Genomic DNA, 19,910 nt, shown 5'->3' with positions numbered 1-19,910 from the left:
TGGCCCAAGTGCTTGGGCCCCTGTACCCACATGGGAGACCAGGAGGAGGCACCTGGCTCCTGGCTTTGGATAGGCACAGTGTAATGGCCATGGCGGCCCTTTAGGGTGTGAACCTATGGAAGGAAGACCTTTCTCTGTCTCTCACTGACTATAACTCTGTCAAAAAAAAAAAAAAAAAAAGATGGCAGAGCTGGCAACTCCATCTGGATCTCTCAAGTGGATAACAAAAACCTAATTCCTTGAGCCATCACTGTAGCTTCTCACAGTGTCCACATGAGCAGGAAGCTGTAGTGAAGAACCAGAGCTGAGAGTCAAACTCAAGCACTCTGATGTGGGATGTGAGCATTGTAAACCCGAGACCCTAACCGCTAGCCTGCATGCCCACTGTATTGGTTTTATTTTATTCACTAAAATTCTGCAGACAATTTTCTTGTAGGAAAAATATCAAGTTTTGGGATGAAACATACTTCATAGTAAACTTTGCATGTATGCTCTCCTTTTTTCTGCTGTTTATGTAAACATTTTCTTTTGCACGCTCATTGAGGAATTTGCTTTCTATAGCTTATTTTTTGTCACAATAATTGAGCTTGTGGGTTTCAGATATAGCATTTAAGAGCTGTAACTTAAAAAACCATGTTATACATTTCAGACATGGTCAAATAGAAGGTGACATCAAAATAAGTTGAAATTTAAGGAGTACAGTTGCAGCTAAATTTTGAGGAATAGGAAGGGAGAGAATTGAAAAAAAATGACTTCATTAAGAGTACAGTATACATAGACGTACAAGGAAGAGAAAATACATAGTTTTGCAATGGAGACCAGTATGAACTAAGGCTAGGCATTTAAAAATAGCCTAACACAAAATCATACTTTTATATGCCACACACAGTATATTGTGTTTCTGTTTGCATCCAAAATGAAAAGATGTGGCCATCTTTGCAATTCCTGTCACTTGATGGCTTTCTATTCAACCAAGATTACAAGGAACTGAAGAGACTCCCAAATTTCTCCTCTGAGAAACATTCATTTTTCTCAATTTCTCTCCCTAAAACTTGCCGTTTGCATGAAATTAACATTGCTGTCTCTAAATTGGTTTTTGATATAAAAATAAGTGAACTTCCTCATAATATTAAGGTAATGGACTGCATCAAAAATGTTTAAGGGGGAGCACAGATGCTTTTTCTCCATAGGTGTTAAGATGCTAATGACTATACATTGGTTAAAAAAGTGCTTTATACTGAATCAGAGGCTTATATTTACACAAATCTAGTTGGAAATTTCAGACATTAAAAGAATACCTATGGGGCCTAGCATTGTGGCACAGCAGGTTAAGTCACAGCCAACATCCTATATGGGCGCTTGTCTGCCCCACTTCCAATCCAGTTCCCTGCTAATGCACCTGGGAAAGCAGTGGAAGATGTGCCAACTACTTGGGGCCTTGTCACCTGTGTGGAAGACCCAAATGGAGTTCCTGGATACTGGCTTCTGCCTAGCCCAGCCCCAGCCATTGTACCATTGTGGCCATTTGCAGGGTGAAGCAACATGGGAGATCTCTCTGTCTCTCATTCTTTCTGTAACTCTGCATTTCAGTAAAACACACACATGTTAAACAAAAAAATGTAAAGTTGTAAGTATTTTTTGAAATGCTTCAGTTTTGTGGCTGTGTAATGAAGCACTGGCTTTGTGCTGGAACACTTCTGATGTGCAGCTGATTAAATGAAAATTGACGGCTTTTCATTTGCTTCCCTTTCAGCTTACCCCAGTTGGCACCACAATATTTACAGGATTTTCAGGAGACAATGGAGCTACTGACATAGATGATGGCCCAAATGGACAGATAGAATACGTTATTCAATATAATCCAGATGATCCGGTATGTAAATACCTCTAAGTAACAGGATTCCACTATGAAGAATAAAATTAATGCTTATTTTAGCTGCAAAATATTACATTATTCTATTAGTTTGCAGAACCCCATTCATAATGAAAATCTTATTAGAAATTAGAATGGAATTGTTTTATAATACTACTTTGTGCATGGTAATTTTTGGCAGTATTTTCAGGGGAAAGTTTAAGAAACATTTCTTTATACGCGTAAGATGCTGTCTCTACTAAATTCACATTATATTTGTGTACTCCCAGGTGTTCTGAGTTTTCTACACAAATCATTGTTAGTGATATAACCAGTGTGATGCATATGCTTTATAGAATTTGATAATTAATAGCAACAATCTCACCATACCACATTATGCAAACTCACACCACATGCATTTCTGGTGTGGAAAAGACTTTAAGTGTCCAGTCAACCACCATGAAAGCCAAACCACAGCAGAGGGAGAAGCCAGTAGCTGTATTACAGGGAAAACATGACAAAGAGGAGATCTAGGTTCTTGTCTCAAAGAATTCTCTTGAGGACAAGGCAGAGAGCAAAGCAAGATTGATTTAGGACAGCAACCTCCTGCCACAGCAGCCAACAAGGGGCTCCAAGAAAGGCAGACCTGAGAAAATGAAGTGGAGTCTTTGAAGCACAATTCAAGGAACAAGCAAAGAGTGGGGAGAAATCCCATCCAGAGGCCAGAATGTAATCCTGTTGCACTGCTCAAGACAAAACGAAACAGCCTTAAGAAGGGTAGAATAGGTCATTTCTTTCTATTTCTATTTCTCATGGCAAGACTAGACTCACAAGGGTGAGATCCACACTTTTGTCTTGCTAAAGGTAGCTTTTGAGGAGAAATATTTTCATGCACTCTTAAAGAGACTTCCCCCTTTTTCTCATTCTGATAGGGACCTGACCTAACTGCCTCTTAGTGTATCTATCTCCTCACAGCTGTAGGCCTTTTCTTATTTTGCTTCTTCCTTCTTTCTCCTCCTCCTCTACCTCTCTTTCTCCTTCCCCCTCCCTTTGCCTCCTCTCTCCTCCCCCTCTTCTCCCTCTTCCACCTCCTCCTCCTGCCCCCTCTTCTGTCTCTTCCTCCCCCCACCTCACCCTTCCTCCTCTCTTCTCCTCTCTCCTCCTCCCCTCCCTCCTCTCTCTTCCTCTCTTCTCCTCCCCCCTTTCCTCTCTCTTACTCCCTCTCACCTCTTCCCTCCTCCTCCCTGCTTCTCCCTCCTTCTCCCCATTCTCCCTCCTTATTCCTTCTCCTCTTCTTCCTCCTCCCCCCTTTTTTTTCCATCAGACCAGAGATTATTACATTGTGTTTTAAATCATGAACTCCTTTCTTCAAGCAATGCAAATAATACAAAATAACATAAAAAAAAAAAAACAGAAAGATTCAGAATTATTTACCTTAATGTAGAACTGAAATCTTATCTGCCATTCTCCCCCTATTTTTCCGAAGTAATTTCTTGGGATACCATGGCCTCCCAAACAGTTTTAAAACCACTTCTTTAGTGAGATTAATCATTTTACACTTATCTTTTTATGTTTAATATAAGCATATAAACTGGTAAAGTTAACATTATACTCTGAATTTTCTCCTTTTTATGTCTTACATTTAAAATAAAAACCAAAAAAAAAGTTAAAAGAAAAAAGGACTATATAGCTCACATGGACTGAGAATTCAGGACAAGATGTGCTTTATAAACTTATTGTGAGTTAAGTGAATCATAAAGTCATTCGTCTTCCCATTGCAAAGACATTGGTTAGGAGCAGCATCACTCTGTGCAAGAAAAGGAGCTAGAGTGATCTGTCCAATATTATCTGGCCACTGCTAGGTTTTGCCATCCAATTTCAGGGCAACATGTGTTCCAACTCTTATGTGTTGTGTTTCAATGAAACAGTTGTGCAACATGTGTTAAAGTTGCCAACAAATACAGGATAAAAATGAAAAGAGAAAATGCATGCAGGTTAGAATGGTTAAGGGAAGCAGTTGAAGTCATTTGGTTTATTTACACTTTTCTCAAAGTAAACTCTGAATGTGCTTGTCAGCAGAAGAAATGAAACCATGGGTTGGGAACTTGCTGAGTATGTGAGACTGAAGAGTAGTATGTGGGAATGGTCATACAAGAAATGAAGCCTTCTAGACCAGAGAGACAGCAGGGGAGCAAAAGACAAGAGAAATGCTTTTCAAAACAGTAGTCAGAAATAGTTAACTGTATTTTCTGTTTCTAAACTATTCACTTAGCTTACTCTTTAAAGATTTTCCTTAACAATTAATTATATGAGTATGCTATGTTTCTAACTTACATTTTTGGCCATTTCCTAATCCTTACTTCCAAAAATTAAACAAAAAATGAAATCAGTCAATATAGAATGATCAGTGTATGTATTTTAGGGAAATAAATGTTGCATTGCATTGCAAAAAGACCCAAAAATGTATAAATAAATATGTACTCAAGGTTTAGATTATAGTTGAGACAGAAATACACAAATTATCTTTTTAGAATTTTAGTATTTTGTGAGGATGAAATTCCTTGTTAGCTGTGCAGAAATTCTTTCTGAATGCTTTCTCCTTTTAATGATTTATGGGTTTAGCAACAAAAACAAGTGCTTTTTATTACCTACACAGGGATAAGTGAACTCAGTGGAGACCTCAACACCAGCTGCTTTTCTTTTAGAAACTCTGAAGGAAATACCTGATTATTTTTACGTACTACCATTTTTATAACTCTAGTGATTTTTTGTTCTCATAACAGCGTGATGTTCTTTTTTTCATTTAAAATATTTATTTTATTGACTCATTTGAAAATCGATGTGACAGAGAGAGAGGGAAAGATTAGAGAGATGGAAAAATCTGTCACCTGGTTTACTTCCCAAACAGCCACAACAGCCAGAGTAGGGTCAAGAGGGAGCCAGGAGACAGGAATTCCATCTGGGTTTCTGACATGGGTGTCAGGGTCCCACGTACTTGGGTTATTCCCTGCTGCCTTCCTAAGTAGGTTAGCAGGAAGTTGAAGCAAAAGTGGGACAGTCAGTACTCAAATTGGTACCTGATATGGGATGCTGACCATATAGGTAGTGGCTTAACCTGCTGTGCCACAACACTAGCTCCTCTGGCTTATGTTTTAATGTCAAAATAATGTGGAGCAAACACTATTTATCTGGAAAATGTGAGTAGTTCTAGCTTTTGTAATCATGATTATAATTTCTTTCAGATTAGTCTCACACTGTAAAGTAAATGGTAGAAAACAGATTGGTCGGTCTTACTTAAATAATCGCAGTATGCTTGCTTGTTTTCATCTAGCTTACAATTTATGATTCAGTTTGCAGTATCAGATATTAGTAATCTGAAATTTCATTTGACTCACATTTTCTCTGACCACAAATTATTTTAAACAATTTTTGAGCCAGTATCTAAAATCATGAAATTTCTTTTGAATCTACCTTTCTCTCCTCTCTTGAGAAGCAAAATCGTAATACTGATCCTGATTTTCAGTCAGATGGTCATTAGCTGAAGTTGAACTGTACCATTCAAGTGGTAAATATGTCCACTTAGACCACAGTTGCTTTACTCATCTACGTTATCTACATGACCCTTATAATCATTTGCAAATATTACTCCTGCCTTATAGTAATGCACAAATATTTAAAAATAATTATTTCCATTGCCTGAAACACTGCTTCTAGTGTTTCTGATCAGAAATCACTGGGGATTTGAATCATGATTCTTGTACATAAAGTAAAATATTTCTCTGGTTGTTTTCAACTTAATTTTTAATGCTGACTACTTGTAATTTGCATAGAAAGATGTAGTATTCATTATAATTATCTTTTTTGGAGAGTTTGCTAAGTTTTTTGAATTTATGAATAGATATGTTTCGCAAATTAGAGAAATTATCAGTCCTGATTTTGTCAATATTTGCATGCTGATGTGCCTCTGAGATGCTTATCTCTGGCACTCCCATTAGTGGCATCCTACTCATGTTGATATTGTTCCTTAGGCCCCTAGGTCTCTGTTAAAAGTTTTTTTTAATATATTATAATCAATGTTCTGTAAACTAGATGTATATTTTTAAAGATTTATATATTTGAAGACAGAGATACAGAGAGGCAGAGAGAGAGATGTCTTCCACCTGGTGGCTCACACTCCAGATGGCTGCATGGCTGGAGCTGGGCAGATCTGAAGCCAGGAACCAGGCACTTCTTCCGGGTCTCCCATGTGGGTACAGGGTCCGAAGGACTTGGGCCATCTTGTACTGCTTTCCCAGGCCACAGTAGAGAGCTGGATTGGAAGCAGAGCAGCTGGGACTTGAACTGGTGCCCACATGGGATGCCAGCACTGCAGGAGGCGGCTTTACCTGCTATGCCACAGCGCCAGCCCCAAAACTGGACATTTTGTTTGTTAAGATTTATTTATTTATTTGAAAGTGAGAGTTACACAGAGAAAGGAGAGGCAGAGAGGAAAAGAGAAGTCTTCCATATGCCGGTTCACTCCCCAAATGGCTGAAACATCCAGAGCTGAGCCAATCCAAAGCCAGGAGCCAAAAACTACTTCCGGGTCTCCCATGTGGGTGCAGGGGCCCAAGGACTTGGGCCATGTTGTAGTGCTTTCCCAGGCCATAGCAGAGAGCAGGAGAGGTGGAGCAGCCAGAACTTTGTATTAGCACCCATATGGGATGCTGGCACTGCAGGCAGCATCTTTAGCCCTATGCCACAGCGCTGGCCCCCAAACTGGGTATTTTTAATTGACCTATAGTCAAAGTCACTGCATATTTTTTTTGCCCCATCTATTTTATTGGTAAACCTATTCAATGGTATTTTGTTTATGGTTGTAATTTCAGATTTTATATTCTTCAGGCCCTTTTTTCATATTTCTGTAGTTTGTATCTTTGCTGATAAGTGCAATGTTTTCGTTTATAGTAAGGATTTTATTTCATCCTTGGATAGCTATAATAGCTATTTAAGTATTCTTTTCTGCTTGTTCCAACATTGTTCCTCCTTGATTGTCTGTCATCTTGAAAAGACAGCATATCTCCTGCTTTATGTCAACTTGTTTTGTACTATATCCTGGTTATTGTAAATGTTGGATCATAGAGAGACTCTTTGGTTATATCTTCTGAGTAGTGTTTGTTAATCATTGAGTTGTATATCAGACAACCTGATTGAATTCAGACTGAAAATTAAGAATCTGAGTGCAGCTCAAATCTCCAGTCAGTTTATTTTGTTTCTTAGTTGATTTGCTTTTAGTCTGCCCCAGGCAAGTGTGTGTTAATGGTTAACCAGAGATTTGGAAACTCACAGTTCATAAGTGGAATTTTGTTCTCCGTGTTCTTTCTACCGGATTCTTTCCAATATTGTCCCTTTTGGCTTCCATCACCTTTGATAATTCCCAAATCCAATTCCTGATTGTTCAGGCAAGAAAGATGGCAGGCTTTGTATCATCACTTTAACTATTCTCGCGTAGTGCAAAAACTCAGCCGTCCCTCAAAACAACTGCCATAAGACAGGACTCTCACCCATGTCATCTCTTTATCCAAGTGTCTGCTCCCTTTGGAGTATGCCTACTTTGTTTTTCTCTCTGGGGAAGTCAAACACTTTTTTTGGTGATGGTGGGGAGGTGTTTAAGAATTGGTAGATGCTATTTGTGAAAGGATTGGTTCAAGTATGAATACTTATATTAAAGAAAAGACTTTAATTCCCAAAGAGTTCCTGTCCACATATCTTTAGAAGACTTGTGTTTTTAGTCTTTTTGAGTTTTGAACCATCCTGACTTTCCTAAATACTGGGTAATACTAAGGGTGATGGCAGCATTTCACAGTTTTAACTACAAGGAAAGGCTCATGTGTTCATTCCGTCCATAACTGTGAATCTGTAGTAATACACTGTCAGCTGGTTCAGCACCTGCCCTCGTCTGTAATCAAACAATAACGTTTCATAACTGCCTCATACCATGTTGTCTCTAAGAAGGGAAGAATTAGAGAAGGCATTGGAAATTGAGCTCCGTTCTGGTCTTTATGAACATTGAGGCTAATGCTTTCCAGTACACATGGGTACCATTGTGCAGGCGTGTTCCTAAAGTATTTAAGAATACAGCATATAAAATCACATCATAATTATCAAGTTCAAGACTCAGCGAATGTTGTAAGGACCAATTATCAGTACTGTTTATCACTACCAATCCTTCCAACAAGACTTTAGGGGCAGCAGAATGTATAGCTTATCTGCTGCTATATAGCCAGTTACCACACTTAGTGACTTTAATAATACAGTATTATTTTCTCGCACAGTTCATGACATGTGTAAACAATTTACTTAGCATGGGACAGGCTTAAATGGACCTTGTGCTTCAGCTCTCACAAGATTGCAATGAACGTGCTAGCCAGATTATGTCTCATACGGAGACTTGACTAAAGCTCCACTTCCAATTAAATCAGATTGCTGACAGAATTACTTTATGTAAGGTTGTAGAACAGAGCCTCTTGCTGGTCTGCTGGCTAGAGGCAGCTCTCAAATTTCAGAAGCTACCCTCAGCTCCTCTCTGTGTGGTCTAACCCAACAGGGCCACTTGGTTCATCAAGGGGAGTAAGGCTAGTCTGTTAGGAAGACCGAGCTTTGTGTAATATAATGTGATCATAGAGTGACAACCAGTCACCAAAGTCATATTTTACTGATTGAAAACAAGTCAGAGGTCCTGCCAATGATTAAGTGAAAGAGATTACACAAAAATATAAATTGCTTAATAGGAGGCAGGGACTAAAAATACTGTCTGTCAAACATGATATAATGTCCAATGTTTTTATAGTAATTTTGAATGTGATTTAAACAGAATTACTTTGAAAAGGTGCTTTTTTATTTAATAAATGTGAATTTACAAAGTACAACTTGTGTATTGTTGTGGCTCCCCCCCCAACCTCCCTCCCTCCCGCGGCCCTCCCCTCTCCCACTTCCTCTCCCATCCCACCCTTCATCGAGTTTCATTTTCAATTACCTTCATATACAGAAGATCAACTTAGTATACACTAAGCAAGGATTTCAACAGGCTGCACTCACACAACTGCACAAGGTATAGGGTATTGTTTGACTAGTAGTGTTGTTTTTAAGTTTCCTAGTAAAACACATTAAGGACAGAGATCCTACATGGGGAGCCTGTACCCAGTGACTCCCATTGTTGATTTAACAATTGGCACTCTTATTTATGGCGTCAGCAATCACCCGAGGCTCTTGCCATGAGCTGTCTAGGCTATGGAAGCCCCTTGAGTTCACCAGAAAAGGTGCTTTTAAATTGTTTTTCTACAAACCATACAAAATAGAGGCAGTGCAGGTTCTATTCTGATTTTAAATTATGATAAATTGAAGATGGCCATTTCGTTATTATGCACTTTCTTATTTTATCTGTGATGTCTTTATGAAAAGGATGAACAATTTACTGGAAATGCAAAGTGAGGAAAGATGGGACACTTTTACTATTGAAAATCATAAAATGTCAATGACTCAAAATGTTGCACTATTCACCATAACAAGCCCTTTTATTCAGTCTGTAAACAAAATCATAATAGTTAAAATTGAGTCTTTCATTTTTCTTTTTTCCATTACAATTCAAATGATCTTCTAATAGAAATAAGGAAAAAGTTTGGGCATAGAGATGCTGAATTGATTCACCTAATTTAAAGCACAAATCCATGTATTTATGGAAAATTTCTGGTTCTTTTTCTCTTTGGAGACTTGCCAGGAATGTACTTCTCTTACTTGGAGGAAACTACTTGCTTCAACTAGTGAAATATGACCTCAAAGGACCAGTGCACAGGACAATATTTCCCTTCCATTGCAGGTGTTAGTAGAAAAACATGTAGGGAGGAAACATCCATTAGCCAGAGTGCCTGAATGATGAAAACAAGGAGAAATAATTTTCTGATATGCTGTGTTAGATGTGTATAGCGATAAAATGTGGGGACAGTGTTCCAGAAGCGTATCCTATTATTTCTCTTATGTCAAAAGAAAGTAATGTAGTTAACACTTCATTATAAGAGCCTTTCAAACAGTTGTTAAGAAAAACGACTATTCAGTGACACTTGTGTAACCATGGTAAGGAACGCTTTTGTTCTGGACTATAGGAATAGGGATGTTTGAGGGTCCTTTAGTGGAGGGTTTGAAGCTGGGATCAACTGCAAATACAGGAGGGAAAAGTAGAAATTGCTAGCCAAAGACCAGTGTGGGGATCTATGGATGAAAAACAACTGAGAGTAGACATCAGAGGTAAGGGAGAGTTTGCATAAACCAGCCTAAGAGGAACCTAGCTGAAGATAGGCCAAGGTGATCATATAACACCTGAGGGAGGTGGAGGATAAGGAATCTGATCAGGTGCCCGGTGGGATCAGATACTCAGTGTGAGGGATTTTTGCTATACTGACATAGCAGGCATCTTTGCTAAAAATTGATTTTTACAAGGGAAAGTATAGATGGGTCTAGGAGAAGATTCAGAAGACTGACTGCGAAGAATCCTTATCTACTTCTGTCCTGCTCAAGGAAAAAGAATCCTTTATTGTGAACACTGTCAGTCCATTTTACCTTTCACGTTCCTTTTCATCACTAAGAACCAGGCGACTCTTCAGCTGGGTCTGGTAGTGCAGGACATCTGCTAGATGGTGGGGTGAGCAGGCCTTAAGGAAGAGACTTTGGGGTCTATGAAGTCGGAACTCACAGGATGTTCATGAGAGTTTTTGTAAAATACTGCTTTTTTATACCTCCATTATAATACAAAATAAGACTGTCCATCATATATTCAACTAATTAGATGGCTTAGAAAAAAAATAGAATAAATACTTTTGAAATGGGTCAGAATTTGTCATCATAGACCCAGTAGAAATATTGTTTTTATAGAATTTTTCTTATATGTTAAAATGCAAATATTATAGGTATCATTATGCTATTTTAAATTCCATTGGACATTTATAGGCAGAGGAGGGGGACTTCTTCTCTTTTTGGTGTAACATTATATTTGAATAAAAATATTCCCATAACTCAGCTGTGGCATTGCCTGTGTATACAAAGGTTGTTGATTTTTGTGCATTGATTTTATATCCTGCTACTTTGTCAAAATCTTCTATGAGTTCCAATAGTTTTTTTTTTTTTTTGCTTTCAAACTTTTATTTAATGAGTATAAATTTCCAAAGTATAGCTTATGGATTACAATGGCTTCCCCCCTATAACGTCCCTCCCACCCGCAACCCTCCCCTTTCCCACTCCCTCCCCCCTTCCATTCACATCAAGATTCATTTTTGATGCTCTTTATATACAGAAGACCAGTTTAGCATACATTCAGTAAAGATTTCAACAGTTTGCTGCCACACAGAAACATAAAGTGAAAAATACTGTTTGAGTACTAGTTATAGCATTAAATCTCAATGTACAGCACACTAAGGACAAAGATCCTACATGAGGAGTAAGTGCACAGTGACTCCTGTTGTTGACTTAACAAATTGACACTCTTGTTTATGGCCTCAGTAATCACCCTAGGCTCTTGTCATGAGCTGCCAAGGCTATGGAAAACCCCTGAGTTCACTGACTCTGATCATATTTAGACAAGGCCATGGTCAAAGTGGAAGTTCTCTCCTCCCTTCAGAGAAAGGTACCTCCTTCTTTGATGACCCGTTCTTTCCACTGGGATCTCACTCGTGGAGATCTTTCATTTAGGTTTTTTTTTTTTTTTTTTTTTTTTTTTCCCAGAGTGTCTTGGCTTTCCATGCCTCCATGCCTGAAATAGTCTCATGGGCTTTTCAGCCGCATCTGCATGCCTTAAGGGCTGATTCTGCGGTCAGAGTGCTGTTTAGGGCATCTGCCATTCTATGGGTCTGCTGTGTATCTCACTTCCCATGTTGGATCATTCTCTCCCTTTTTTAATCTATCAGCTAGTATTTGCAGACACTATTCTCGTTTATGTGATCCCTTTGGTTCTTAGTCCTATCATTATGATCAATTGTGAACAGAAATTGATCACTGGGACTAGTGAGATGGCATTGGTACATGCCACCTTGATGGGATTGAATTGGAATCCCCTGGTTTTTTCTAACTCTACCGTTTGAGGCAAGTCAGCTTGAGCATGTCCCGAATTGCACAACTCTTCCCTCTCTTATTCCCACTCTTACATTTAACAGCGATCATTTTTCAGTTAAGTTTCAGCACTTAAGAAGAATTGTATATTGATTACAGTATTCAACCAAAAGTATTAAGTAGAACAAAGAAAAAAAAATACTAAGAGGGATAACATATCAAGTTGTTCATCAACAGTCAGGGTGAGGGCTGATCAAGTCACCATTTCTCATAGTGTTCATTTCACTTTAACAGGTTTCCTTTTTGGTGCTTAGTTAGTTGTCACCTATCAAGGAGAACAAGTGGTATTTGTCCCTTTGGGATTGGCTTATTACACTCAGCATAATGTTTTCCAAATTCCTAACAGGGATCACTTTTCAGTTAAAATTTAAACACCTAAGAATAATTGTGTGTTAATTACAGAGTTCAACCAATGGTACTAGGACAAAAAAAAAAATACTAAAATGGATAAAGTATTACATTGTACATCAACCGTCAGGACAAGAGCTGATCAAGTCACTGTTTCTCATAATGAGTTCCAATAGTTTCTTAGTAGAGAGTGTGTGTTGTCCAATGTGAAGTAATGCTATAACTAGTGCGCAAACAGTATTTTACACTTTATGTTCTGTGTGGGTGCAAACTGATGATATCTTTACTTAATATATACTAAATTGATCTGTATATAAAGATAATTGAAAATGAATCTTGATGTGAATGGAATGGGAGAGGGAGTGGGAGATGGGAGGGGTGCTGGTGGGAGGGAAGTTATGGGGGGGGAAGCCATTGTAATCCATAAACTGTACTTTGAAAAATTATATTTACTAAATAAAAGTTTAAAAAAAAACAATGTTTATTGGCAACTATTAACTGAGGCTTTTCCCATAACTAAATACTCAGGTTAAGTCATTTTGACACTCCCCAGTCTTAACTAAATGCCATACTCACAGATAAACACTGTTTTAATTAAAAAATTGAAGCAAAAATTGAGTAAAAAATGTCAAATATCTGATCTCAAGATACAATATCTGTAATTATATTTTAAAATTTTAAATTATTACATTCAAGAATAATTTGCATAGCCAATTATAAAAGCATAGAATGAATCATTTAAAATATATATTAACCATGTAAAGGGTTATAATGTGTATGTGTGTGTGTGTGTGTGTGTGACGTGAGCATGCACTCATAGGCAAAGCAGAGAGTTTACCTTCATTCTTTTGACTGAGACTCTGAATGAGATTTTTACTGTATCTAAAGTTTCATTTCTTAAGTGATTCTTAAGGATATACTTAAACTGAGTTGAAGGCATACACACACACCCAATCTGCCTTGCTTCCTTCATTCCCATTCCCCTCCAACTTCCCCTTCCCATCCTCCCTTCTCCTCTTCCCTACCCTCTCCTCCTCTTGGTCCCTTAAGTTTGTTCTCCATTCTGTTTGCTCCTTCTCCTCCCCCTCCTTTCGGTGCAAGCTAATGTGGATCTATGTGAGATGTTTTATCCAATGCATACAACCATAGGCACACACATACCTCTATAAAACAGCTTACCAAGTAATAACAAAATGAAGATAATGATTTCTCTGCTGGAATTAAACTTATTTTTGCAATTTTTGAGACACTATTCCATGAGTCTTCAAAATGACACTAAAATATAAGATTGATGTAAAGGTATTTTAGGGAAAAGAGACTGATCCTGAAATTACAGTCTGTCAGGGTGAATTCTTATACTAAGGGCTACTTATAAGAAACTAGTATTACTGGAAAACACTTGAGATATTCTATGATCTGCATGTTGGCTGGCAGGAAGAAATTCAGTCCCTGACAGGATAAGAGCCTTAAGGTAATAAGCAGCAGTTATAGAACCCAAAACAATCTGTTACTCAGATATTTTTATAAGAACAATGCTTGAAGTTCATGTTTGTATTTAAAAAATATACCATACAGAATATAGACTGGGAACCAATGTTGAAAAGTGATATTAGATAGAAATCATAAAATTCAGTTTTTGAACTCTGTGCTATTAAAAAAAGATGAAAAAATTTGGTATAAAGGAAGATCGCTGTATGACTATGCTTCAATTTATTATAACAGAATTATAGATTAATAACCCTCATAATTTATAAAAGCCAAGACAGGACCAAATTTCCTGGTTTTCATCATCAAAGCTCTCTAGAGAAACTTACGGATCAAAATGAAAATCAAAATTTTTAAAGATTTATTGATTTGAAAGAGTTACAGAGAGAAGGAAAGAGGGAGAAGGAGGGAGGGAGAGAAAGAAAGAGGAAGGGAGGAGAGATTGATCTTCTATCCACTGGTTCACTCCCCAAATGGCTGGGCCAGGAGTTTCATTCCAGTCCCCCACATGGGTGTAGGGACCATTCTCTGCTACTTTTCCCAACCAGCAGCATGAAGCTGAGTTGGAAGTGGAGCAGCCTGGAGTATAACCAGCATCCACATGGGATGTCCACTGTACCACAGTGCCAGCCCCAAAATGAAACATTTTGAAGTGATAGGAAATTTAAATCTGAAGCTTATATTCATATTCTATCTTCAGTTGATATTCATAACATACATAACTTACAAGAAGACAAAACTGTGATTTCTAGTTATCTAATTTATCTTCTATAACATGCCTTCTATCAGTGATCTGAATTCTGCATGTTTAATATTTTCAGACATCCAATGACACCTTTGAAATTCCCCTCATGTTGACTGGAAATGTAGTGTTGAGAAAAAGGCTCAACTATGAAGATAAGACTCGTTACTTTGTGATTGTCCAAGCCAATGTGAGTATTCAATGTGTTTTATATTTCTCCTGTGAATTCATAAAATTAGGACTTGTCCAGAATGTGTGGGACACTCTGTGGGCTTGGTGGGATTGATTTCAAAGTAGTACCCTTGCCTTCAGTGGAATGTAACCATTCTTCCAGATGGGGAAGGGAAGGGAGTGGGGTTGAGAAAACTGTTTCCAGTCAGCACACAAAGACACCTCAAAAAATTCATGGAAAATGGAAATTGAAGGAGTTTATTTTTGCACAAAAAAAGATATTCACCATGTACTTCAGTCACATTTATCACTCAAATTCTAATAATATGTTGATTGTCCATCCTGGTATATTTCTCAAAATATGATCCACCAAATAAATGCAGTAGAATTGCCTTGTGAGTATGTTAAAAATGGATATTTTTAGACTTTATCCCCTGACTTTCTGAATAGAATTCTCAAAAGATGGCATGTCTGCATTGAAGTTAACTCTCTAATGGACTCTAAAGTATACCCATGATACAGAAACACATCTAATTGACAGTTCTTTTCCCCATGGTTATCAATTATTGAGCACTTGCTTACTAGGTATTAGTTACTATGCCCAGAACTGAAGTTTAAGAAATTTATCATAATATGTTAAGAGCAACAGCAGAAAACCTGAAAAAATATTCCCTTTTACAATGTGTGCATTTATTAACAGCAGTATTTCTATTAATTAAAAAATGTCCTTGAATTGCATAACTTGGGCTGTTTATCTCACCAAGATCTCAGAGTCCTTTTATCCTTTTACCGTATCTTCTATGAAACTTGACTGTGTTTTCAATGCTTTATCTGCTGGTGCTAGTTGAATATCACAGCAATCAATATCACAACTGCATTTCCAGTCTGAGCATAAGCAGGTGGAATGGGAACAAAAATAGGATTCCTTTTATTCTAGCTGATTCCACTTTGTTTTCTTTGAGAAGAGTCTCTTTGAGAGTCCCCTCCCCTCCACCCAGCTGGTCTTTCCAGATCTGGGTCATATCAGTCAGCACAGAAGGAAGGGGGTTGAGGAAGCCTGGATATGTCAAAGAGGCATGAGATCGCCATCTCCTGTTTATACTGGGCACATTGATGACCTGGGAAAAATATGTATTTATCTGCAAGGGGAAGAATGGACTAGCATGTGTGCCAATGAGTAACAGGGCTGGCTATCAATAGGTACCAACGTTCAAGAATTGGCATAAGTAGTCGCAGGGCCATGTTTGGAAACAGCAGTTAAGAAATCAGCTATCAAGCCATGTAAAGTTATCAAGAAAACTTAAATGTTTATTGCTTAAGGAATAAAGCCATTCTGTAAAGGCTACATAAGGTATCATTCCTATTATAATATGTAGTGTTCTAGAAAAGAAAGAGTGTGCAGACAGTACAGAGACCAGTAGTTGCCAGAGGTTGAGTGGTAGGAGGAAGGATAAAGAGATGCGGAAAAGGATCCAGAGGATCTTTTGGGCAGTCACAAGATCGGTATGACACTAGAAAACTGGGTATATGTTGTTCCACATTTGTCTAAACCCATGGAATGTACAACAGCAAGACTGATTGATCCCTAATGTAAACTATGGTCTTTGGGGAATTTTGATGCCAGGAGAAGTTAGTCAATTGTGATGAAAATACCAGTCTGATGAGGGATGTTAGTGATGGGGATAGGAGGATATAGGTATTACAGGAGGGGTGCTCCCTCGTTATTAAGCTGTGCCCTTAAACTGCTCTAAAATAGTAAAATTTTTAACAAGAATTCAGACAGTATGACTCTGTTGCCAGCCTGATTCCTAAATATTTTGACCTAATTCATGTAGCAGGTTAGAAAATTAGTGGGAGATGACAAAATGAAAATATCCTCCATCAACTATTTGGAACAAGTTTATAGGCAACAAAGGTGTCAATAAGGTGCCAGCTTTAATTTTTATTTTTAGTCTCAGCTGAAAGGGAACTGTCTTTGTGGTTAGAGGGACAGAGTGATGATAAAATTGTAGGTAGAGACACACAGATAAAACATATTGGAGCTGGGACTGTGGTGTAGTAGATTAAGCATCCACCTACAGTGCTAGCATCCCATATGGGTGACAATTCATGTCTCAGCTTCTCCACTTCCAATCCAGCTCCCTGTTATGGCCTGGGAAAATAGTAGAAGCTAGTCCAAATGCTTGGGCCCCTGCACTTGTATGAGAGACCAAGAAGAAGTTCCTAGCTTTGGACGGGCTCAGCTCCAGCCATTGCAGCCCTTTGGGGAGTGAATCAGCAAATGGAAGACCTTTCCCTCTCTCTCTGTATATCTGCCCCTCAAGCAAATACATAAATCTCTAAAGAAGCATTGTAGAAAATTCATATTACAAAAATAAACTATGCAAGGGTTTTGAATAATTTATACCATGAAAAACTTTTAATTCTATATTCCATGTATCCACTTATATATACATACACTTTTTTGTAAAGATTTATTTATTTGAAAGGTAGAGCTACAGAGAGACAGAGACAGAGAGAGAAGTTTTCCATTCTCTGGTTCACTCCCTAAATGGCTGCAATGACAGGACCTGGGCCAGTCTGAAGCCAGGATGTTTGTTCTGTGTCTCCCACTTGGGTTCAGAGTCCCAAGCACTTGGGCCGTCTTCTACTGCATACCCAGGCCATAGCAGAGAGCTGGATTAAAAATGGAGCAGCTGAGACATGAACTGGCAACCATATGGGATGCCGGCACTGCTGGCAGCAGCTTTACCTGCTACATTACAGCATCAGCCCATGCATACACTTTTCTTTTTATAAAGATTTATTTATTTATTTGCAAGTCAGAGTTACACAGAGAGAGGAAGAGAGGCAGGGAAAGGGAGAGGGAGGTCTTCCATCCACTGGTTCACTCCCCAAATGACTGCAACAGCTGCAACAGCCAAGGCTGAGCTAATCCGAAGCCAGGAGCCAGGAGTTTCTTCTGGGTCTCCCATGTGGGTGCAGGGGCCCAAGGACTTGGACCATCCTCTACTGCTTTCCCAGGCCATAGCAGAGAGCTGGATTGGAAGTGGAGCAGCCAGGTCTCGAACTGGAGCCCATATGGGATGTCAGCACTGCAGGCAGCAGCTTTACCCACTATGCCACAGTGCTGGCCCCAAATACTTTTAATCTTTGTAAATAATGTCAGATTATTTTCAGTGTGTTGCTATGCATCACAGTCTCACAAATAATAAAGAAAAGTGTCAATTTACACTGCAATTTGAGGATTTACTTATTTGAAAGGCAGAGTTGGAGAGATTTTTCCGTACACTGATCTACTCCCCAAGTGGCAAATATGTCCAGGGCTGGTCCAGACCGAAGCCAGAATCCCAGAGCTCCATCCATCTCTCCCACAAGGGTGGCAGGAGCCAATACACTTTGGTCACTCCCTGTTGATTTCCTAAGCACATTAGCAGGGAGCTGGTTCAGAAACAGGGTGGCCAGGACTCGAACTGGCACTCTGATATAGGATACCAGCACTGCTGTTGAAAGCACCACCACACTGATCCGGACCCTATATTTTTAGTATATAATTTGCTTGTAGCAGTGTGTTTTGGACTTGGGATGCTGTTTCAGACTTGCATGAGGGACAATTGTGGCTATCTCTTAATATGAACTTCACTGACCTCATATTTGTGTCTTTGTTGGGAGCATTTATACTATGGAAAGTGAGAAATACTACAAATTAATGCTTCCTATCTCTGAGAGCTGGGTTTTGTTAAATAACGCCAATTTATTTCCAAATCTTGTGACAATTATATTTATTTCATCATAAGATGATGAATTTTACTGTATCAAATTTGTACAATAAAAATAATTTCCAAAAAGAATTTAAAATTTAAAAACAAAATGGTACATCTATTTTTCCAAGGTGCAATTCTGTTAGAATATATATATCAATAAAAACCCATGGAGAAATTGTTTAAATGAGTGCAGACTGTAAATTGCATTTACCAAAGCTAAGCAGGTTCACTGATAAGGCCTAAAAGAACATTTTTGCTTTTATAATGTGAGCTGATTGTTAATCACTGGCTGCTTTGTTCTCATATTTACCAACACTAATACAAATATAATTCACACCTCTATGTTTTTATAAGATAATGGTACCCGTAAACAGATATCTCAAGTATATAAAATAGATACCTAAGATAGAGATCTGTTATTTCCTATTTCTCTATGAATATTTTATTAATAATACAAAAAGCAATGCACAGTGTAATCTCATGTATTAAAAGCCTATATATTATTGTGGAAGCATAAGGAATATTGAAATACAAGTTATCAATTTTTACTAGAAAGTAAATGGTCTCTAAAAGTCTAAACAGTCTGGTGACAGATTATGAATATTACTCTTCTTTGACCTGACTATGCCTATGATACAAAGATGATACTGATTTTCAAAGTAACCACTAAAATTACTTATAGTTGGGAAATTCCTTTTTATGCATGTGAACATGTTACGATTCTTAATTAAGCTGAAAGTATTTTGACTGGAAAACATTAGAAAATCCATTCGTTGTTTTCTTGAGAATTTTGCAATATTCTTGCCCATGCTGTTCATTTCAGTGGATACACGATGTGTGATTAGGTCATTTCAGGGAAAAACCTGAGGGGAGGGGCAGGGTCTAGGGAAAGGTCCGAGAAGCACAATGATCAGTGACTTTCATTTTTGTTGAAGTCACAATAAATTCTCTTACTGTTAACTCCAGTTTTTGATTCATTACCCTATATGACAAAACTATGAGACTCATTTTTTTACATGTAGATTTTTCTCAATGCCAGCTCTCTTTGTTTTACTATCCCTGTGAATAAATATGAAGAACACTTTGGTATTCAAGAGTTACTGTTTGAACTAAGGGAAGTTTACATTTTATTTAGAACCATAAAGTAATTTCTGAATTTTATGAAAAGCAGTTTCTCTATTTTTCAAATCAAAATATAGAGAAGGGATGTTTGTGGTCTTTCATAACAAGATATAATTTATGAAAAATAAATCTCTATTTTTATACTTTCCCTTAATCATCATATTCTGTTTGTAAGCATTGAAAACTATAGGGGTTTGAATATGTAAAAATAATTTTCTATACATTTAGATTTCCACCTATGTAAACAAATTTTCAGAAATATACACACCCAACCTCCTCCTAACTCACTTCT

At 37.9% G+C, this 19,910-nt stretch overlaps 1 protein-coding gene across 5 annotated transcripts in view; it reads left to right on the top strand.

Moving 5' to 3' along the window:
• The window catches only part of PCDH15 (protocadherin related 15), a 1,661,037-nt gene that overhangs the window by 1,168,312 nt on the left and 472,815 nt on the right, over positions 1 to 19,910 (top strand). For all 5 annotated transcript variants that reach the window (XM_089314076.1, XM_089314072.1, XM_089314075.1 and 2 more), the window contains 2 exons: positions 1,754 to 1,873; positions 14,641 to 14,751. In XM_089314076.1, coding sequence (XP_089170202.1) covers positions 1,754 to 1,873; positions 14,641 to 14,751 — 231 coding nt within the window. The remainder of the gene's footprint in view (positions 1 to 1,753; positions 1,874 to 14,640; positions 14,752 to 19,910) is intronic.

This window comes from Oryctolagus cuniculus, chromosome 15 (genome assembly GCF_051225735.1).
Source record: "Oryctolagus cuniculus isolate XC-2025 breed Fujian yellow rabbit chromosome 15, ASM5122573v1, whole genome shotgun sequence".
Classification (NCBI taxonomy): Eukaryota; Metazoa; Chordata; class Mammalia; order Lagomorpha; family Leporidae; genus Oryctolagus; species Oryctolagus cuniculus.
The sequence above is the reverse complement of the archived record's forward strand: the minus strand, read 5'-3'. Positions and strand labels throughout refer to the sequence as shown.